We start from the raw sequence: 24,528 nt of genomic DNA, 5'->3' as shown, positions 1-24,528 counted from the left end.
TAAAGGGACGTATTGTATATATGATACTTTTCATGCTTTCTACCCCATTTAATTTCTTTATTTTGTCCTGAATTATTTTAAAATTCTTTATATATAACGTAGTTTGACTCTCCACGTACGATAAATTTAAAATAAAAAGTTTAGTGCAGGTGCTTGTGGCATAAAACTGATTTAATTGCTTGATTAATTTAATTCTTGTTTTTGTGTCAGATTTTGCACTAAATAAATATTTTTGTTTTAAATTGATTTTTTTTCCAAAGTGCTTAACCTAAAAGACAATCAAGGTATGATTTTAAAAATGTGTACAAAACTTGAAATAATTAGACAGCTCTTCTTTTTAAATAGGTTTAAAATAAATAAAAAAAAAAGTTTTTGAAAGGAGAGTTTTTTTTTTCAATGCAAATTCGCAATGTGATGATTAAAAAAAGATGTCAAGAAAATGGTCAAAATTCAAAAGCCGCTTAAAATCAGGAGTTAAAAAATATTTGTGATCTCTTTTAGGCTGGAATAGGGCATTTTTTGGTTCTTACAGGCAATTGAAGGTTATTTCTAGTTTATTATTTCAAGCGATTGATGGTAACTTTTGATTTATTCCTAGCACTTGAAGGTCTTCCAGGCACTTAAAAGTAATTTCTGGTTTCTTCCAGGCATTTTAAAGTGATGTCTGATTTTCACCGGACAATTGAAAGTCATTTCTAGTTTCTTTTAGGCACCTGTAAGTCATTCCTAAGTAATTTTAGTAAAAAACTATTCTTATCCCTTTTTTTTAGAAAACTATAAAGGTGATTTTTAGTTTCTTCTAGGTTCTTGAAAGTCATTTCTGGCTTATTTTATATCTTTTTTGCGTTATAACAGAAAATTTCCTGGTACTTTCAGACTTCTTCCAAGAAACTGAATTTGAAAGTCATTTCTGAATATCTCCAGGCAATTAAAGATCATTTCTAGTTTATTTCGGGCCTTTGCAAGACATTTCTGGATTATTCCTAGCAGTAAAATTAGGAGTGTTTTTTCATTTCTAACTGTTTATAATTTTTAATTGATTTCCATCCTTATCCAGTTGCACTGTGAAGAAACAAGCATATATATTTCCCATATACATCAAAATTCACATATTTCCAGACCACTTTCTGGTATATTTTTTTAAGGAAATTATATATACAAATGTGTTGCTGCATCACAAAACTTTAGTTATATAGGAAGCTGGAACGCTTTACTGATAGGGAGGTGTGGAGCTGTTGGTTTATTGATTTACGCACTCAAGATATGAGTTGATCAGACGTGTATAGTTAAAATTTAAATTAAATTGATCAGACGCCTATTTCAGCGTTTTTTAAATAAGTAAAAAAAATGTTTTTTAAGGAACTTTAAATACACTTTTAAAAATTTGTATACATTTTTAGCAATTTAAGTGATTGGATATGTACTTTAGCGTTTTTAAAAAAAAGGGAAACATATTTTTTTTTCAGAAATATAAATTTTTTTTATTAAAACTCAAAATACACTTTTGAATTTTTGTACACATTTTCATCAATTAAATTGATTAAACACTTATTTCGGCGTTTTAAAAAAATATAAAAACTTGTGAAAAAATATATTTTTTTTCCTTAAAAGTCCACAAACTAGTCATAATTCAAATCTAATAATAATTTTTTTATCAGGATGATAGCTGCATAAAAAGGCCAAAAAATAAAAATAGTAATTTCAAATATTTAATTAAAAACAATTAATTAAAAACCAATACCCTATACAAACATTTATTTCCATTACTTAAAAAGAAATTAAAGAAAATTCGCGTTCAAAAAAACGTTGTTTTCAGTTAAAATAAAAAATGCCACGAAAACTCAAAAAAATTAAGAAAGAAAAAGAAACTCAGTTTTTTGAAATCTCAAAATTGGATCATTTTGAGTATCTTAAACAAAACCAAAATAGTAACAATCTACCTGGAAGAATAAAAAAATTTAAGAAAACCCAAAAAATTCCAAAAAACTTGCAGTTTTTTTTCATACAAAATTTTTATAATAAAATATTTTCAAAATTGTGAAAAACAAAATTATTTAAAGAATAATAAAAAAAGTAAAAGAAATTTAAGAAAAACTTTAAAAGATCCAAAAAACGCTGCCAGGAAAAATTTAAAAAGAACATATTTTTTTTTAAATTTCAAAGCTCGTCACTTTTTGAGTACATATAATATAATAATAATCTATATTAATTTAGCAAAAATGTGCTACATAATATATGTAAAAAAATATAAAATTATTTAAGTACATACAACACAGTAAATTTTTTAGACGTTAAGTGCCACTTTATTTGCGCACTTACTTAAAATAGAGCTTTGCTAATTTGTACACGTATTCCTTGAATAAATTGACCAGACATTTCAAAAAAATTAAAAGATTTTACAAAAAATTCTTAAGAAATATAATATGTGACTGAAAAACAAAATACCATAAAAAACCAAAAAAAAAAATACTTATTTGGCCTTAAGAAGATCACAAACGTCAATAATAGTTCCAGAGCACCCATTGTCCTGAAAACATCATAGATTTTAATATGCTCATACTTCGCATTAAATCAGCAATAAAGTTTCAATTAAATTAAATGCAAGCTTCAATACCTAACGAACCCCCATTGTTTTAAATAAATAAAACGCAATTAAAGCTCGGTCCTCTTCTTCTAAAAAACAATAGCAACAACATAATGATAAAAATAAAATCCATATAATAAAAGCTTCGGCATCCAGAAATAATGTCCGTTACCTCCTTTGTTTTATGGTTGTAATATTTTAATTAATGTACGTTGGAATAATAAATTTTATTTTTTTTTGCTTTTATTAAATTAATAAATCCTGTATTTGATTATTGATTTGTACCGTTTATATATGGATTAGTGGTATTTGAAGGGGCTTGCCTCAAAGAAAAAAATTGCCCAGGAATTTCCTTATATAAAAATTTTATTTCGAAAATAAGGCGCTAGGAAGGCAGTAGTGCACTAAATAAAAGCGTATTATGCTCGCCAGCCGCAACGGACATGAATTTAATAAAAGAATATGTTAGATTTATAACGCCCGTTTCTGGCCTCTGGCGCGGATCGCCTTTTTTATTTTATCATATTTTTCTGGATTTTATAACCTTTTGAATTTTTATTAAAATGCCTTTTTATATGATCTGTCCGTGTATGTGTGTGGTTTATTATTGAGGGTCAATCGTTTCACTTTTATGGGATTAAGCTATTTTTAAACCGACCTAGACTGAGGTCGAAAATGTTTGAGAAACCCTTTGGAACACAAAAAATCATTGAAATTTTTAAAAGAGTTTTTAGCTACATTTTATGTCCCAAACACTTTTTTTAATTAAAATTTTTATTTCTTTGCCCCATTTAAAATTTTTCAACCGTATATTCTTCCTTCAAAATATCTACTGTTTTAAAAAATTAGTGGGCTTTTTATTTGTTGATATCTTCATTTTCTACGAAAAAAAAAAATTTGCTATGGCAAATAAAAAAAAAAATATACAAGGCAGTTAATAATATTAATAAGCCTTTATAAGCCTTTATTTCCAACAGGCAAGTTGCCCAATAACAGGAAACAGTTGCAAAACAATAAAAAATATAGTTAAAAAAAATCAAAACAAACTTAAAAGAATGAAAATAAAAAAGTAAAGTCACAATCTCAAAAGTTATTCAAAAAATTAGAACAAATAACTATTAATATGATATAAAAACCCAATTATAAAAGTTTAACAAGATACACACATATTCAACAAAATTAAATTAAATTAACTGCAATATACCTAATAACAATAACTCAAACACATAGGTCTTAATCCCAAGAGTAATGATCCACCAAGATATCGACAATCACATGAACCGGAGAGAAATTTATATCGCACATGTGACAGATCCGATTAAATATAGCGCATATTGTATATAGTGGCGATTTGGCAGAAAAATGTTAGGGAATGTCTAGCACTAAGCCTAGGCACCATGAAACGTACACCAGAAAGAAGTACAGGACTATCAATGAATCCATTCAGTAACCCATGCAGGAATTTTACAGAGAAGATCTTTCTTCTGAGATGTAATGGATGTAGGTTGAAGCGTTCCAATAGTTGCCGATTATCAAACCCTCTAACTGGATATATGCCATCCTGCCTGAAGGCCAAAAACTTAGCAAATCTACACCGAACACATTTAAGGAGACCAACATGATTCTGATAGAGCGGGTTCCATATAATGCAGCCAAACTCCAGTTTTGAACTCACAAAGCAACAGAAAAGTAAAACTCCAAAGTAAAATTCTGAGAACTTTTAATTATGAACCCAAGCCTTCTCAAGGCTGACTTGACTATGTTGTTGAAGCGTGGAACGAATGTAAATTCAGAGTCAATGATACCAAAATCATTAATTTGCTCTATTCAAAATAGTATCATTAATAAAGTAATCAAAATTTAAGGGTGTTTTTGATTTAGATTAACTGACCACACTACATTTAGCCGCAATCAAGCCTAACCTGTGAACAGCGCACCATACCACCAATGTTTTTCAACAGTTCTGAAGAAAAACACAATCCTCCAAACTATATACATTTAAAAGCCAGCGTATGACAAGTGAGTGACTCAATCAAGTCATTTATAAAAAAAAACTAAACAGGAGCAGACCCAGGTTCGAGCCCTGTGGCACACTCGACGTTACGTTAAAAAGTTTTAATTTAAAGCCCTCATATTTAACATATTGAGATCTACCAATCAAGTAGGAATGAAATAAATTAAATAATCTCGCTGAAAAACCATACTGAGTTAATTTATGCAGCAAAATATAGTGATCTATCCGATCAAAGGCCCTTTGAAAAGCGGTATAAATAACATCGACTTGAGTATTAACATCAAGTGATTTACAGATGTGGCTAGACAGACAGGATAAGTTAGTAACACAAGATCGCCCGATAAAAAATCCATGCTGGTCTACAGAGATGAATTCTTTTGCGTGACTAAATAGCGACCGAATCAGGATAATTTCGAACATTTTTGAGAAGTTACAGACTAATGAGATTGGCCTGTAGTTCACGATTTGATCAGAATCCCCAGCTATATTATTTTATCAGTCTTCCAAATTTCAGGAATCTGTTCTGTTGACAGTATTAAGTTAAAAATGCGGGTCAGCGGATCAGCCAGGACACCAATGCAATCTTTAACCAAGAAGCTAGGCACACCGTCTACACCAGATGTTAACTTATTTTTCAGTTTTTTCCTAGCCAAAATAATCTGGGAAGCATCAACGTTGGAAATGTCAAAGTGGGGCACATTATCAGACGTCGGCGAATGGTTAATGAAATTTGATCGTATAAATGCCTCACCAAAGAACAGTGCAAAAGCATCAACTATGTCTTGTGGGTCTTTAATTACCACGTCATCGGGTAGCCTCATCATACCAGGAATCCTGATGCTAGCCTTCTTAGAACCAATAAAATTCCAAAAGTTAGATGGGTCCAAAGAAATATTCCTTTCGATGCAGTTTGATATACAGGGTGTCATTGAAATGGTGTAAAAAAATTCGGGGGGGTGATAGTACTCCTAAAAATTTTAAAAAAAAGTTCCTATAACTATAGGGCGGAAAATGCATATTAAGGGAGTTAGGGGCACTGAAAGGGTAAATTTAAAAAACGGTTTTTTGAAATTGTAGGCTTAAAAAACGAGATAAAATTTCGAAAAAAAATCCTCTGCCATAAATTTTGACCCAAAATCAAATGGTGATACTGAAAAATAATTTGGAAAATCGGAAAGGGTAGTTTTTGCAAGGGTAGGGGGTTAATTCGTGAATAACTTTTTTTTAGGTTATTTTCTTCGCAACGTGGGTTCATTTTTTAAAAACTACATACTTTTTCCTACAAAAAAGGTACTCTTGTTGCACATCGCCCAGAACGATGGTTTTCGAGAAAATTGAAGGCAAAAAGTTTGCTCTGATGGGCTGCTAACTGGTTAAACAACATAAACTTATGAAAGTTATGGGGTTTCAAAAGTAAACAAGTAGTTATTAAATAATTAATTGAAAAATCTAAATTTCATGATTTTTAAAACTATTTCTACTTCTGGGGCCACTTGAAAACTTTGGTTTACTCAGTGCCGATTAATACTGAAGAGCAACTACGTCAACGCATTATCGACTGTTCCAATCAAATTCGTACAACCCCAGGGATATTCCACAGGGTACGCAGATCATGGAGAAGAAGAGCAGATGTCTGCATTGAAATGAATGGTGGTCACTTTGAACATTTACTATGAATGAATTAAGAAATGCATTATTTTAATAAGGAATTTTGGTAATTGGTTTATTTCGTTTTTTAAAGCAATAAGATGTTTTAAAAATCATAAAATTTAGATTTTTCAATTAATTATTTAATAACTACGTGTTTACTTTTGAAACCCCATAACTTTCATAGGTTTTGTTGTTTAAACCAGTTAGCAACCCATCAGAGCAAACATTTTGCCTTCAATTTTCTCGAAAACCATCGTTCTGGGCGATGTGCAACAAGAGTACCTTTTTTGTAGGAAAAAGTATGTAGTTTTTAAAAAATGAACCCACGTTGCGAAAAAAATAACCTAAAAAAAGTTATTCACGAATTAACCCCCTACCCTTGCAAAAACTACCCTTTCCGATTTTCCAAATTATTTTTCAGTATCACCATTTGATTTTGGGTCAAAATTTATGGCAGAGGATTTTTTTTCGAAATTTTATCTCGTTTTTTAAGCCTACAATTTCAAAAAAACCGTTTTTTAAATTTACCCTTTCAGTGCCCCTAACTCCCTTAATATGCATTTTCCGCCCTATAGTTATAGGAACTTTTTTTAAAATTTTTAGGAGTACTATCACCCCCCCGAATTTTTTTACACCATTTCAATGACACCCTGTATACAACTTATATTCATTGCGTATTTGTAGTTTGATAATGCGTCTAAGAGAATGGAATTTATTTTGAAAAAATGGAGAATTGTACATTTTAAAGCTCTTGAAAACCTTTTCTTTACTCTCACGAGATGTGTCTAAGGCTTTATTGCAATAAAAAATTATTACAAAAGCCTTGTAAAGTTAGAGTTAGCTTTCTTAACCTGAACTAACATGACAACTTATTTGATTGAACTATAAACTAAATTTTGTATCTAAAAATTATTTAATTCTTAATTAATCTCTGAGTGGATTTCGAGAGAATTTTAGGAATGTCTTTTTTAAAGTCCTTTTAAGTTACCTGAAACCTTGCTATAATAGCTGTAGATCTAGTAACTAAATGATTCTTTATGCAGAAGTGACTCAATGATTTAGCTAAAATGTGGATAAACATTATTTAAAATAATATTAGAGGTGAAGAAGATGCGACAAAGAAATGCCCTCAGAGAGACAATCACTTATGGATAAGTGATTAGAATTTAAGATTAATGTATTTAAAATTGTTATTATAATGAACTACGTAATATAAATGTCTAAATTCTATACTGGAAATTCACCTATTTCAGGTTTTAAGAAAATATTAGATTTTCAGGCATTTTTTTCTTTTAATGAAAATATCATAAGACGCTCATAACTCAAAAACTACGCCACTGATTTATAAGAAAACTTGTATACATACTCTTTAATTAAATTAATTGGATACTGTAAAAGCTGGGTTCTTATTTATATATCCTTATCTCAGTTTAATAATTACAAGAGTTCTTGAACAAAGTGATGTTTTTCTGGTATAATTTGACAAACTATGCCAAAAAAACACAAATTCCAGACAATCCAAACACTATTAAATAAATGCAACGATGATATAGGAAATGAATGGAAAAGCTGGGTCCTCATTCATATATCCTTATCTCAGTTTAATAATTACAAAAGTTCTGGAACAAAGTGATGTTTTTCTGGTATAACTTGACAAACCATGCCAGAAAAACAATAATTCCAGGCAATCCAAACACTATTAAATTAATGAATCGATGATATAGGAAATATATGAAAAAACTATTTAACCTTTTTTTAAAAATCACTCACAATGTGGAAGATAAAAAAATTAAGGAACATATAATAATTTTTCCAAGTGAAAAAAAATCATAAAACGCTCATAACTCAAAAACTACGCTACTTATTTATTTAAAAACTCGTATACAATTAATTGTACGTAGACCGCTCAATTAATTTTGTTAGACACTTGCTTGCTTCGAGTTTTTTGAAAAATCCCTTAGTATCTTGCAAACAAAAATTGGAAAATATTTTATTTCGTGAAAAAAATCATAAAACGCTCATAACTCAAAAAAACCGCTACTGATTGAGTTAAAAATGTGTGCCTAGACTGTTCGATTAAATTAATTAGGAACCTATTCCAGCTTTTTTGAAAAATCATTTTAAATTTTGCAAAAAAAAAATTTTTTTGAATAAAAAATTCACAAAATCATCATAAGTCGAAAACTACGACATAATTTTTTTTGAGAATTTCTATGCGGACTCTTTCATTAAACACCTGTTATACAATTTTTAAAAAATTGTTCAAAATTATGAAAAAAAAAAATTTAGAGACTAAACCCTCATAGTTCAAAAACTACGCCACTGATTTACGTGAAAATTCATATACAGATTCTTCAATTAAATTATTTAGATACCCATGTAGGGTTTTTTTTAAATAATAATAAAATAAGTAATATTTTTTTTATGTAAAACAATCATAAAATCCCTAACTCAAAAACTACGCCACTGAATTATGTGAAAATTCATATTCAGGCTTCTTTATTAAATCGATTTTTTTTTCAAATGAAAAAAATCACAAAATGCTCATATCTCAAAAACTACGCTACTGATATTGTTAGAAATTCGTGTACACACTTTTCGATTAAATCGATTTAATTTTTTTTTGAAAAATCATTTAAAATTTTGAGGATTTTTTTTTTCAAGTAAGAAAGTCACAAAATGCTCATAATTCAAAAACTACGTCACTTTTTATTTCAAAATTTTTATACGGACTCCTTGATTAATTTTATTAGACACCTGCTTTACCATTTTTTAAAATTATTCAAAATTTAACAAAAAATAAAATTTAGAGACTTATTTTTTAAGTGAAAAAATCATAAAATCCTCATAAATTAAAAACTACGCCACTGAATTAATATAATAATAATAATAATAATAATAATAATAATAATAATAATAATAATAATAATAATAATAATAATAATAATAATAATAATAATAATAATAATAATAATAATAATAATAATAATAATGACAAATGTCGATATGGATGCCAAGTGACAGAATCCATCCAACACATAACGGGAGGATGTCAAACGTTTGCCCAAACTGAGTATAAGGCACGTCATGACTGCGTGGGAAAAATACTGCACCAAGAACAGTCAACAGATAAACCCAAAAATCACCTAAAACATTCTTTCTTTAGTTTGTATTATATTTTCTTCCTTTTTCAATCAAATCCACCCTACCGGATTTTTGTTCCAAAAATTATCGACTGTAGTCTAATTACTCTAAAAAAGTCAGATAGAAAAAAAACATATATTCAGATTTAAGTATGAGCAATCATCAGGAGTGATAATAAGAAAAAATTATTTTCTTTTTATTTAATTGTGTAAACGATGCTAGAAAACCACCATTTCTATGGATCCAGACAGTCAGAAACAAACGTTCAATGACTCACAATGCACCTGTCATCTGCAAACAAACAAAACATTTCACATATTTTTGGGTATTTAATGTTGGTCGAATGAATTTAAAAATTCACTTAACTGAAAAAAAAGTCACCCCCTGCCTCCCTTCACTTTTTGATCTCGTTAGAGCTCGTGCGGAAAATAATGTACAACTCCCATACTCGGTCATAATTAAAACCGTGGCCATCTTTTTAATGTGTCGGTGCTTGGTATGCTAATGGGCCTCCCAGGGCCGCACAGTAATTGATGCATTAGTATGCATTTTGCAAAGCCGCAGGCCAGTTATGTTAGATTTTCCATTTTACGAGGACTTTTTGGGTTTCGATGGCCGGGGGATAAGTGAATTATCAAAGTTACATGGCGTAGTACGTACGGGATTATCGGTTATGCAAATACTACCCCCGCTCGGTGCATTTAACACGTCATCGTCACGTATACACGTATTTCTTACTGGTCCGATAATTTGATAATAATGGTGGTGGGTGCTGCTTATATCCATTATTCGGATACGCGGCATACAAATATATCTTGGCCGTTGAACATGAGAAGGGCAAGATAAGCCGCGTGCCTGCAAAGGCGAATTCATGCGGAAGTAACGTTCCAAAAATGGAGGCGAATGTGCATTCAGTTCGGTTTGCCTCACATTTGTAACGGCTTATCGTACCGACTATCATCCCTTAAAATTTTGACTTATTACCTAAGCGTTGTATCATCAATTAATATTTTTAAAATCACCTCTGTCATGTATAATACCCAATAAGTTCCCGCGTCGAACATTTATAAATAATAAACTCTCCACCTTGGAGTAGGGTTATACGACTCGTGTCAGGTGTCTAAAACTTCGCTACAGATAGGGATTTGAATGGCGTGCACTTTCCGGAATTGAAATCGGACAGATTTTAGTTTATTATGGGAACATAATGTTATTTCTGGACTGTCAGTTGATATAGGTGACGTTTTGGCGTTTCACGTTCTTTTCGGGTAATTGGGAATTTATCAGAGGTATACAGGATGGCAGGTCGATTGAATATTTAGTTTGGAGAACTACTTGAAAATAACAGGATAAAATAAACAGAGATTTTCGATTCTCAAGTAAATAATGGTTTTCTTCCAGGAAGTTGAAGCAAGGGGTAAAACAGGAAATTAGGGTATACCCATTGTTACGGTATTCTTTTTTTAACTAATTATTTTCAAGCATCTTTGAAGAGTCTATTTTGAATTATGGAATTCTTATTCCAGGAGTGCCTGTAAGAAACAAAATAATTTCTCACTTATTTCGTTTTTTACCTTCTATAGTCATGCAGTCATTTCTTGAGTGCTCTTTTTCCCCTTTTCTGGATCATATATCTCTCTTAAAATTATATTTAAATGTTTAAAGGTGCTTACAAAAATTATAGAAAAATTAATTTATTTTCAATTATTTTTTATTTCATGCATGTAGCATCAGTGGATCAAGAGATGTGAGCTATAGACTTCCAGTTCCGTTGATTTTAGATGTGGTGGTCTTAGATAGATAATCAGATTTTCTACAACTTTACTGTCTTTTATTGATGGTCTTCATAAAGTACACTCCAAGAGAGATACGTATAGAATTTTTTCGTGAAATATCTGTCTCTTGGGAAATGTACAAGTTCTAGTCTCGATATCTCGGTTGGTACTATATTTAGAGTTTCAAGGGCTAATACATGAATTGTAGACTAAGTTATTGTGATTCCAACAAAGATTATTTCATGATGGTGGCTTCAGTAGATCAAGAGATATCAGCTGTAGCCTCCCAGGCTAACGCTCCAAGGCTCAAGTGAGATCAACCAAAGTTTAACTACTGATAACTCCCAAACGGTTGACTCTTAAAAAATTTCAATAGTAGTTTTGGATAGAAGCTTATATGGACTATTACTTTTGCTTATTAATCTTTTTAATAAAACAACTAATAAGAAAGTTACATGAAGTTTTCGTCTAAGATCCAGTCACTTGGCACATCTACAACTTCCAGTACTTATAACTCTATTAATAATAAGTTTTAAGATTTGATGCGTTTTACATGAAATGTAGCAGTAACTATTTTCTTCTAAATAAAGTTTATTTCATCATGATAGCTTTAGTAGATCAAGAGATATCAGCTGTAGACGCCCAGGCCGACGCTCCAAGGTCCAAGTGACTTCAACCAAACTTCAACTGGTGATAGCTCTTAAACGGTTTACTCTTTAAAAATTTCAATAGTAGATTTAGATAGATGCTCTTATAAATTACAACTCTTGTTTATTAATTATTCTCATAAAACAACTAATAAGAAAGTTACATGAAGTTTTCGTCTAAGATCCAGTCACTTGGCACATCTACAACTTCTAGTACTCATAACTCTATTAATATTAGGTTTAGAGATTTGAAGCATTTTACATGAAATGTTGTACCAATTATTTTCTTCTAAATAGAGTTTATTGCATCATGATAACTTTAGTAGATCAAGAGATATCAGATGTAGACTCCCAGGCCGACGCTCCAAGGTCCAAGTGACTTCAACCAAACTTCAACTAGTGCTAGCTCTTAAACGGTTTACTCTTTAAAAATTTCAATAGTAGATTTAGATAGATGCTCTTATAAATTACAACTCTTGTTCATTAATTATTCTCATAAAACAACTAATAAGAAAGTTACATGAAGTTTTCGTCTAAGATCCAGTCACTTGGCACATCTACAACTTCTAGTACTCATAACTCTATTAATATTAGGTTTAGAGATTTGAAGCATTTTACATGAAATGTTGTACCAATTATTTTCTTCTAAATAGAGTTTATTGCATCATGATAACTTTAGTAGATCAAGAGATATCAGATGTAGACTCCCAGGCCGACGCTCCAAGGTCCAAGTGACTTCAACCAAACTTCAACTGGTGATAGCTCTTAAACGGTTTACTCTTTAAAAACGTCAATAGTAGATTTGGATAGATGCTCATATAGATTACCACTCTTGTTAATTAATTATTCTCATAAAACAACTAATAAAAAAGTTACACGAAGTTTTCGTCTAAGATCCAGTCACTTGGCACATCTACAACTTCTAGTACTCATAACTCTATTAATATTAGGTTTGGAGATTTGAAGTATTTTACATGAAATGTAGTACCAATTATTTTCTTCTAAATAAAGTTTATTTCATCATGATAGCTTTAGTAGATGAAAAAATATCAGCTGTAGACTCCCAGGACGACGCTCCAAGGTTTAAGTGACTTCAACCAAACTTCAACTGGTGATAGCTCTTAAACGGTTTACTCTTTAAAAATTTCAATAGTAGATTTAGATAAATGCTCTTATAAATTACAACTCTTGTTTATTAATTATTTTCATAAAACAACTAATAAGAAAGTTACATGAAGTTTTTGTCTAAGATCCAGTCACTTGGCACATCTACAACTTCCAGTACTCATAACTCTATTAATAATAAGTTTAAAGATTTGATGCGCTTTACATAAAATGTAGCACTAACTATTTTCTTCTAAATAAAGTTTATCTTATTATGATAGCTTTAGTAGATCAAGAGATATCAGCTGTAGACTCCCAGGCCGACGCTCCAAGGTCCAAGTGACTTCAACCAAACTTCAACTGGTGATAGCTCTTAAACGGTTTACTCTTTAAAAATTTCAATAGTAGATTTAGATAGATGCTCTTATAAATTACAACTCTTGTTTATTAATTATTCTCATAAAACAACTAATAAGAAAGTTACATGAAGTTTTCGTCTAAGATCCAGTCACTTGGCACATCTACAACTTCTAGTACTCATAACTCTATTAATATTAGGTTTGGAGATTTGAAGTATTTTACATGAAATGTAGTACCAATTATTTTCTTCTAAATAAAGTTTATTGCATCATGATAGCTTTAGTAGATCAAGAGATATCAGCTGTAGACTCCCAGGCCGACGCTCCAAGGTCCAAGTGACTTCAACCAAACTTCAACTGGTGATAGCTCTTAAACGGTTTACTCTTTAAAAATTTCAATATTCGATTTAGATAGACGCTCTTATAAATTACAACTCTTGTTTATTAATTATTCTCATAAAACAACTAGTAAGAAAGTTACATGAAGTTTTCGTCTAAGATCCAGTCACTTGGCACATCTACAACTTCTAGTACTCATAACTCTATTAATATTAGGTTTAGAGATTTGAAGCATTTTACATGAAATGTAGTACCAATTATTTTCTTCTAAACAGAATTTATTTTATCATGATAGCTTTAGTAGATCAAGAGATATCAGCTGTGGACTCCCAGGCCGACGCTCCAAGGTCCAAGTGACTTCAACCAAACTTCAACTGGTGATAGCTCTTAAACGGTTTACTCTTTAAAAATTTCAATAGTAGATTTAGATAGATGCTCTTATAGATTACAACTCTTGTTTATTAATTATTCTCATAAAACAACTAGTAAGAAAGTTACACGAAGTTTTCGTCTTAGATCTAGTCACTTGGCACGTCTACAACTTCTAGTACTCATAACTCTATTAATATTAAGTTTAGAGATTTGAAGTATTTTACATGAAATGTAGTACCAATTATTTTCTTCTACACAGAATTCATTTTATCATGATAGCTTTAGTAGATCAAGAGATATCAGCTGTGGACTCCCAGGACGACGCTCCAAGGCCCAAGGGACGTCAACTAAATTTCAACTGCTGATAATTCCCAAACTATTTACTCTTTAAAAATTACAATAGTAAATTTGGATAGCTGTTGACATAGATTACAACTCTTGTTTAATAATTAATCTCATAAAGTAGTTAATAAGAAAGTTACACGAAGTTTTCGTCTACGATCCAGTCACTTGGCACATCTACAACTTCTAGTACTCATAACTCTATTAATATTAGGTTAAGAGATCTGAAGCGTTTTACATGAAATGTAGTACCAATTATTTTCTTCTAAATAAAGTTTATTTCATCATGATAGCTTTAGTAGATCAAAAGATATCCGATGTAGACTCCCAGGCCAACGCTCCAAGGTCCAAGTGTACTCAACAAAACTTGAACTGATAATAACTCCTAAACGGTTTACACTTTAAAAATTTCAATAGCAGATTTGGATAGGTGCTCATATAAATTAAAAGTCTTGTTTAATAATTATACTCATTAAACAACTAGTAAAAAAATTACACGAAGTTTTCGTCTAAGATCCAGTCACTTGGCACGTCTACAAGTTCTAGTACTCATAACTCTATTAATATTAAGTTTGAGACTTAAAGCATTCTACATGAAATATAGTACCAAATATTTGCTTCTATATAAAGTTTATTTCATTATGATAGCTTTAGTAGGTCAAGAGATATCAGCTGTAGACTCCCAGGCCCACGCTCCAAGGTCCAAGTGTACTCAACAAAACTTGAACTGATAATAACTCCTAAACGGTTTACTCTTTAAAAATTTCAATAGTAGATTTGGATAGGTGCTCATATGAGTTATAACTCTTGTTTATTAATTATTTTAATAAAACAACTAATAGGAAAGTTACATGAAGCTTTCGTCTAAGATCCAGTCACTTGGCACATCTACAACTTCCAGTACTCATAACTCTATTAATATTAAGTTTAGAGATTTAAAGCATTTTACATGAAATGTAGCACAAATCATTTACTTTTTAATAAAGTTTATTTCATTCTGATAGCTTTAGTAGATCAAGAGATATCAGCTGTAGACTTCCAGGACGATGCTCCAAGGCCCAAGGGACGTCAACTAAATTTCAACTGCCGATAATTCCCAAACTATTTACTCTATAAAAATTCCAATAGTAAATTTGGATAGCTGCTGACATAAATTACAACTTTTGTTTATTAATTATTTTTATAAAAGAACTAATAAAAAAGTTACATGAAGTTTTCGTCTAAGATCCAGTCACTTGGCACGTCTACGACTTCTAGTACTCATAACTCTATTAATATTACGTTTAGAGATTTGAAGCATTTTACATAAAATGTAGTGCCAATTATTTACTTCTAAATAAAGTATAGTTTAGTACGGTAGCTTTAGTAGATTAAGAGATATCAGCTGTAGACTTCCAGACCGACGATCCAAGGTCCAAGTGATGTCAACTGCTGATAACTCTCAAACAATTTAATCTTTAACATTTTTAATAGTAGATTTGTATAGCTTCTCACATAAATTACATTTCTCCTTTACTAATTTATCTCATAAAATAACTAATAAGAAAGTTACACGAAGTTTTCATCTAAGATCCACTACAAGTTCTAGTACTCATAACTCTATTAATATCAAGTATAGAGATTTGAACCATTTCACATAAAATGCAGTACTAATTATTTACTTTTTAACAAAGTTTATTTCATCATTATAGCTTTAGTAGATCAAAAGATATCAGCTGTAGACTCCCAGGCCGACGCTCCAAGGTCCAAGTGACTTCAATCAAACTTTAACTGGTGATAACTCCTAAACAATTTACTCTTTAAAAATTCTGGTAGTAGATTTCGATAGGTGCTCACATGGACTACAGATATTGCTTATTAACCTTTTTGTTAAAGCAGCTAATAAGAAAGTTACACGATGTTTTCTTCTAAGATCCAGATCCAGTAATAATCAAAAAAATAACAAGTTTTAAGTATGTTGAAGACTTTCAACTTATAGAGCATCAAAGCACTTTCCAGAGATCACCACATTAACCTTTCCAAGCAAATAATAACAGTTTAAAATAACCGTCAATATTATATAAAGTTTAGTCCGGCCCCATTGTTCCTAAACAGTCGAGAACTCGTTCGCAACATCGGCATTTCCATTCCTCCCTTCGCACATCTAATGCAATAATCTGGAAGTTTCCAGTTTACGCCTAAAAGGACTCTTCCAGTATCCCCATCGTCCGGGACTAAGGAGTAATTACTCTTATGGCCTGGCTCGGTCACAATTAATTTCGCAAAGCTACGGAATTCGGCAAAGGGTTCGTTTCTTGATATATGACGGATCCTAGTGTTTCCTACGGGATACGCAAATATTTGCCCCCGGAACCAATAAGCCTAAATTAGAGAACGGAATGCCGGGAATACTGTATATATATGTGTGTGTGTGTGTGTGTGTGTGTGTGGAATGCTACATATATTATAATCGCTCCATAATTTGAGTCAATAGTAATAAACCATTATTAAATTTATTACATGTGGATAAACGGGGAGGGCGAGGGGGGTATTTGCTTAATATTACATTGTGTTGTGCGTGTTTACATATTGTTAATAATTGGATCGGTTACTAAAGTAACTTGTTATGCTAGATTTGATCATGTTTTAGTAATATTAATCATATTTAGTCAGTGGTTTTGATTTGGAGCCAGTAGCGAACGAATTGATGAGTGAGTGGTGAAGCTTGGAAGTTCTGCTAGTTCAAATCCTATTTTTTTATAATTTTTACAATTTTATATTTTAGTCTCAGTATTAATTTCCTGGACTAAAATTATTATTTTATTTATTCCAGGTAGTTCTCTTACTTAAATGAAAATTATTGGCTGTGTAATTTGTATAGAAATATCTAAGACTATAGAGCAAGATATCAAATGTAGTATGTATAGAGCTGTTTTGTGATAAGGTCCTTTATGAATATCTGTTTTAAAATATATATCTTAAAAAATCAACTTGGAAGTCTCCGGTTGATATATTTTGATCTACCAAGGCTTGAGTCATGAAATAAATATTATTTAAATAGAAATAATATGAACTATAATTTCTTTACAGACATTTTAAGCTGTAAAATCATTACATAGCAAGATCTTACTGACGAAAATAATTATTTTATTTATTCCAGGCATTTGAAGAGCAAAACAGGTCAGTTTATTTTAAACAGTGAAACTACTAAATTTTCATGCTTTTTCAGGTCTCCCCGCCCCCTTTTCCCAATAATAAAAAACCCCAAGCCTGGCTATTAAAAAATAAAAACAACACAATTTCGCCCTAAAAATTACATTCCGGTCAAGTGTGTATTGTATTTAGTATACGAACAATTCGGCGACAAACACGCCGTTGGCATTTCGAAACTGGCTTAAACAAACATAAATAAATAATAAACTAATTTTTAGCCGGGGATGATTTATTCAAAATCCGTATATTCATCCCCCCCCCCATCCCCCTTTTCACATATAAAACAAACATAACGCTATATGTAAATCGGCCTCGGTATATACGTATTTCCTGAAAATTTATTATTATTCATACGGTATACACGCGCCTACACATATATTTTCATAAATTTAAAAGGCCTCAATCAAAACTGTATTGTTTTTGAATTATATTTTATCCAGTCGCAAACTGCTTTTTGACGTTTTGCATTTATTTTGCATAAGTTGAATTCGGTTAAATTTTTTTGAAAAAATTGGTATTTAAAGCCTGGAATATTTTAAAAACAATATGCTACGAAATTAAATTAATGCTTGAGTATTTTAGTTATTTAAAAGAACTTGGATTTCAGGCAGTTCAAGTCATTCGTTTTATTGATTTTAGGCACTAAACGTTTTTATTCAAGTCAAATTGAAAATTGAATTCAATTTTGCATTTTTGTTTTTTGATAAATTAATTCATGACAATTTTAATTACTCTAATTGCATTAATTAGCTGGAAAAATTGACGTCAAAGGTCTGAAATTAATAAAAATTCACTTAAGTCAGTTAAAAATGTACTTTAAGTTCCTAAAAGAGAACTAGATATTTTGTATTAAATATTTCTTGTTGGGCGAATTAACTAGATAGACTAGAACTGCCTGGAATAATAAAAAAAAATATTTAAATTGCCTGAAATATACTGGATTCTAGGCAATTAAAGTCAATCTTTTTTATTTGGAAAAATTACAAAAAATCTGACTTAAACTGTCTGGAATATATTCTATTATAAGTAGTTCGTTTAAAGTTTCTTTATTGAAAAATATGACTGGAAAGATTTTAACTGCCGGGAATAATTAAAAAATTCAGTTCAATTGCCTGAAATAGACTGTAATCTGGGCAGTTGAAGTCAATATTTTTTATTGAAAAAATCGGACTACAACTGCCTAGAATACATTTTTTTACAAATTTTCAATTTTTTTAGTGGAAAATATTAGTCAAAAACCGACTTGAATGAAATAATTAGAAAATGTACTTAGATTGTCTAAAATAAACTATAGTCTAGGCAATTGAGGTCAGTATTGTTTGATTCTAAGAAATAAATTAAAATCTTACTAAAACTGCCTAAAGCAATTAAATAAGAAACTGCCTCGAATCAATTTTTCCAGTGTATTCAAGTGATTTATTAATATTTAAAAAAATATGACTGAAAAACTAGCTTTAACTGCCTGAAATAATTTAAAAAATGCCTTAAATTGCCTAAAATAAACTCTAGTCATGGCAGTTGAGGTCATCATTGGAATAGGAGAAATAAGTTAAAATCTAATTGAAACTACTCAATATAATTAAAAAAAAAACTGCTTCGAACAAATTCTGTTTCAGGTAGTTTGAGTAATTTTTTTATTTAAAAAAATATTACAGGAAAACGGACTTTAACTACCTGGAATAATTTAAAAATTTACTTAAATTGCCCAAAATAAACTATAGTCCAATATTTTTTTACTGGAAGAAATAAGTTCAAACCTGACTAAGACTGCCTGGAATAGATTCAATTTTTTATCTGAAAAATATTACTGAAAAACTGACTTTAACTTTTAGAAATAATTAGTAAATTTACTTAAATTGCGTGAAATAAATCGTAATTTGAGCGGTTGATGTTAATATATTTTGTTGGAAAACTAAAATCTGACTACCACTGCCTTGAATAAGTTAAGAAAAAACTGCCTAGAATATATTTTTTTTACAGGTAGTCTGCAGGAGTCAATTTTTTTATTGGAAAATATTGTTATTGCGAAAACCGGATTTTATTTTATTATAGATAATTAAAAAATTTACTTAAATTGCCTGAAATAAACTATAGTCTAGGCAATTGAGGGCAGTATTTTTTAATTGTAAGAAATAAATTAAAATGCTAATAAAACTGCCTAAAGCAATTAAATAAGAAACTGCCTGGAATCAATTTTTTCCCGTTTATTTAAGTAATTTATTTAAAAAATATGACTGCAAAACTGACTTCTACTGCCTGAAATAATAAAAAAATGTCTTAAATTGCCTAAAATAAACTCTAATTTAAGCAGTTGAGGTCAATATTAGAATGGAAGAAATAAGTTAAAGTCTAACTAAAACTACTCAAAATAATTTTAAAAGAAACTGCTTTAAATTAATTATTTTTCCGGTAGTTTAAATCATTTTTTTATTTAAAAAACATGACTGCAAACCGGACTTTAACTGCCTCGAATAATTAGAACATTTACTTAAATTGCCTGAAATAAACTCTAGTTTAGGCAGTTGAGGTCAATATTGGAATGGGAGAAATAATTAAAAACTAACTAAAGCTACCCAAAATAATTTAAGAAAAACTGCTTCGAATAAATTCTTTTTCAGGTAGTTTAGGTCAAATTTTTATTTAAAAAATTTGACTGGAAAACGGACTTTAATTGCCTGAAATAATTAAATAATGACCTTAAATTTCTTGAAATAAACTGTAATCTAGGCAGTTGAAGTTAATATTTTTTATTAGAGAAAGAGACTGAAAATCTGACTACAACTGCCTGGAATAATTTAAAAAAAACTGCTTGAGATACATTTTCCTGCAGGTAGTCTTTTTTCAATTTGTTAATGGAAAATATTAGCAAAAAACCAACTTAAAAAAAAATTAAAAAAGAAACTTAAATTGCCTAAAACAAAATATAGTCTAGGCAATTGATGTCAATCTTATTGAATTGTAAGGAATGATTTAACATGTAACTAAATTTACATAAAACAATTAAAAAAACTGCATCGAATGATTTTTTTCCAGTTTATTTAAGTAATTTATTATTATTTAAAAAATACAACTGTAAAAATGACTTTAACTGCCTGAAATATTTAAAAAGTTCTCTTAAATTGCCTGAAATAAAGCCAATATTTTTTTATTGGAAGAAATAAGTTAATATCAAACCTAAACTGCTTGGATTAGATTCAATTTTTTATCTAGAAAATATGACTGAAAAACTTCAAGTGCCTAAAATAAACTCTAGTCTAGGCAGTTGAAATCAATATTTTTTAATTCGAAAAAATATTAAAACAAAAACCTGACTATAACTGCTTAGAATAATAAAAAATACTGCCTGGAATAATTTTTTTTCCGGGTAGTTTATGTCAATTTTATATTTAGAAAATATGACTGATTCACCTGCCTGTAATAATTAAAAAAATTACTTAAATTGCCTGAAAACAGCTCTATGTAATCGACCCTAATTTTTTTATTGCAACACATGTAAGAAAAACTACTCTATTTACCTGAAATAAGTAAAAAAATTGACCTGAACTGACTGAAATTTTGCGAGAAAATCGATTTAAAAAAATATTTTTAATCACTCCAAAATTACTCCAAAACTACTGCACTAATAAAGAAAAAATGTAGTAGCTAAAGTTATAGATCCTAAGTTTTTCTATCAAAGATATAATTATAATTTTTTTTCTAGAAGTGATATTTTTCGTGCAAATCAAATTTGAAATATATTTTGGTTCATAACTTTAAAAGCCACTGGACTAATGCGAAAAAATATAATTAAAGTTGTAGATCAGGCGTTTTTCTATTAAGAACAATATTATAATTTTTGCCTGGAAGTAAATTTTTTTAAGAAAATTGATTCTAAAAAATATTTTCTATTATAATTCTCAGACTACTGGACTTTTAAAAAAATGTAAAAACTATAGTTATTTTTCTTTTAAAAATATGATTTGCATTTTTTTCTAAGAGTAATATTTTTCGAGAAAATCTATTTTGAAAAATATTTTTAATCATAACTCCAAAACTACTGGATTAATAAGAAAAGACAATATAACAATAGTTGTAAATTAGACGTTTTTCTATCAAAAATATAAATAAAATTTTTGTCGAAAAGTGGTAGTTTTTGAGAAAATTGATTTTGAAAAATATTTTCAGTTATAACTCCAAAACTACTGGACTAATAAAAAAAAGTATAATTACAGAAATTGTAGATCAGACGTTTTTGCACCAAAAATAATACTGACATTTTTTCCTGTAGTCGATATTGATAAAGAAAATCAAATTAGAAAAATATTTCGACTCATAAACGTGGCTGGTTTTAGGCCATTAAAGATGCTTTGGAAAAATTAAATGCTTGCTTAAATACGTGAAAATTCATGTTGTAAAGTGAGCAAGGAATATTTTGCTTTAATTCTAGAAAAAGCAGTAATTATTTTTTAAAACAGTAAATGTATTTTACTATTTTTTCTGATATATCAATTAAAAAAATCAATTTTTTTTCTAAAAAAGTATTTCCAATACAATTTTAAAAAAAATAGCTACATTGAGCACAAAATTGAAGTATTATAGAACTAAATGCGAACAGAATAAAAATTCAAGCAAATTTGTTATTTTCAGTCATCCTGTTGGATTAAAAGGGAATTTCTGTAGCTAGTTACGTATAAAAAGGGATTTGTATCCCTGTTGGTATTTTTCAGACACTCTCTGATAATGAAATCAAATTTTAATAAAAATATTCAGCTCTAGCTAAATTAATTAACAATTTATTTGTTTTATTTCAGGGATCGAATATATCGACTTAACTTGAGCAACATCAACCAATCGAGCTGCGAGGTAAGTAAGCCAAAAACAACCAAACACTCTTTTCACCCTTGAAGGTTCCCTCCTATTGTCTCTCTCACTTCAAACGCTCCATATTTTATTTCAATACGATATATTATTTGGTTCGTGCGCTAAATACCCTTTAACCTTTCACCTTATTCCCATCCTTAACGTGCAATATCAAAAATACCGGAGCTTCCCGTCCTGCTTTGTCTTATTTCCAATAAACGGTAAAATATTCCTCTTTAAAAATACCTTTTACGCGAGATACCGAGGTAGAGAGGCCTCTTTAGCGCCTCCCTCACTTTTAATATCAGGAGGATTTTGAGAGAGGGAAAGCGTCAATTGTTTCCACAGTTTTTTAAATCCATATTTGTGCCACACACACAAAAAAAAAAACGCAAAAATTTATTATAAGACAGCGAATCGGGATTTTCATAATAATTCCCGATGATGCCATCCCTTCTCGCTAAAAGCGTTCTCGTATTCGACGTGCTCTCTGGCAAATATTGACACTTTATCTATCCCGACAAAAAGGAGGGACCCCACTCAACGTCTTCCCGGTTCCTCCCTCCTTCCCCCTCTCACCACCCCATCGTCTTACCGGGATAAAATATTTTTCCCTCACTGATAAATTACTTTTGCAGTTTTACGAAATTGTGTCGTAAAACTTCCGGGAGCAACCCGCGGAGTAAAAGTTATTTTTCTTATATGTGTACGCGAGTTACTTTAGAAGGAGTAGAGAGCGGAAAGTCGTATATACCGTATAAAAACGAAAAGCAAGAAGAAACGGGATTTTATTTAAGGTGCTTGCAACAATTTCGTCAGCATTCGTATTATAAAGAAATCGACGTTAAATGTTTCTTTAATTATAATAACAGTTCTGTTCAGAAAAATAGCTTTCTAATTCTATACGTAACTGAACACATTAGTTTCTCAATAGAAAAATGAAACAGACAAATAAAAACTCAAAATAACCAATAGGTTTTTTATGCATAACTTAATAGGGCACGACTACCTATAAACTACTCGCAATAAAAAGAAGGAAAAAAACCTGAAAAAAAAATAAATTGACGTCAAATGTTTTTTTAATTATATTGATAGTTCTGTTCAGAAAAATAACTTTCTAATTCTATACGTAACTGAACACATTAGTTTCTCAATAGAAAAATTGAAACAGACGAATAAAAAACCCAAAATATCCAAAAGGTTTTTTATGCATAACTTATTAGGGTGCGACTACCTATAAAGTAAAAATCGCAATAAAATGAAGAAAAAAAAAACGTGGTCAAAATGTAAATTTAAACGCGTAGTGGCCGGCATTAGAAAAATCTACGACGCTTAACGATGCTATTAGTGAAAAATAATGAGGGAGGTGACTGGCCCTTAGAATCCAGTTTTAAATTACATCATTAGGATTTTTGCGAAGATTTAAAATAGCACGTTCGCACACACGTACGCTCATTAGTTACCGCGGCGGCCTGTTTGCACTTTACGTTAAGGCTATAATTAAATGATTGCGAGTTTCCATATGGTAAATTGAAGTAAGATGAGGGAATTTTTCAATTTTTTATTTTGAGTTCGTTAAACTCTTGCAAGGAGAAAGGGAAAAGGGGTGGAAATAAATTTTTCATGAATTTAATTAAAAATATTTGGTCTATTTTAAATAGAGTTAGATCTATTAGAGGCTTTATATACGTAATGTAGATATTCTTATATAGTTTTTATTTCCTGATTAAATGTTTTTATTGGATCAAATTTTGTTGAATGAGTATTTTCATGAATGTTGTAAACATTTCTGGAAATATGATGTTTTTTTTTATAAATTGAAATAAAATTCAAAATTAAATAATTTTTCTTTTCTTATTTAATTAATCTCTTCTGTAAATAATATAAAATGATACGATATTGTATATATTCAAAAAAAGTAAAAATTAATAAAGTGTTGGGTATAAGTAACCACCTGAAGTATCAGTTTTAATAATTCATAAATAAATAACTGCAATTGTATTCTAAATAAAACACAAGCTTATTAAAAAATATAATTGATTATACTCAACTGTTTTAAAAATTATTATTTTTTTGACTTGATTCTTTTTTTTGATTTATTGCAAAAATTAGCATAAGAAAAAAAGCACGACAGTAGAATTATTAAAGCAGCATTACAGCATTTGTC

General features: G+C 29.9%; 1 protein-coding gene across 4 annotated transcripts in view; it reads left to right on the top strand.

Annotated features, from left to right (window-relative positions):
• Positions 1-24,528, top strand: part of LOC126736922 (semaphorin-2A) — a 713,174-nt gene that overhangs the window by 548,329 nt on the left and 140,317 nt on the right. For all 4 annotated transcript variants that reach the window (XM_050441559.1, XM_050441561.1, XM_050441558.1 and 1 more), the window contains one exon: positions 22,313-22,364. In XM_050441559.1, coding sequence (XP_050297516.1) covers positions 22,313-22,364 — 52 coding nt within the window. The remainder of the gene's footprint in view (positions 1-22,312; positions 22,365-24,528) is intronic.

This window comes from Anthonomus grandis, chromosome 5 (genome assembly GCF_022605725.1).
Source record: "Anthonomus grandis grandis chromosome 5, icAntGran1.3, whole genome shotgun sequence".
Classification (NCBI taxonomy): domain Eukaryota; kingdom Metazoa; phylum Arthropoda; class Insecta; order Coleoptera; family Curculionidae; genus Anthonomus; species Anthonomus grandis.
Note: the sequence above shows the minus strand (reverse complement) of the source record. Positions and strands in the feature narration are given on the sequence as shown.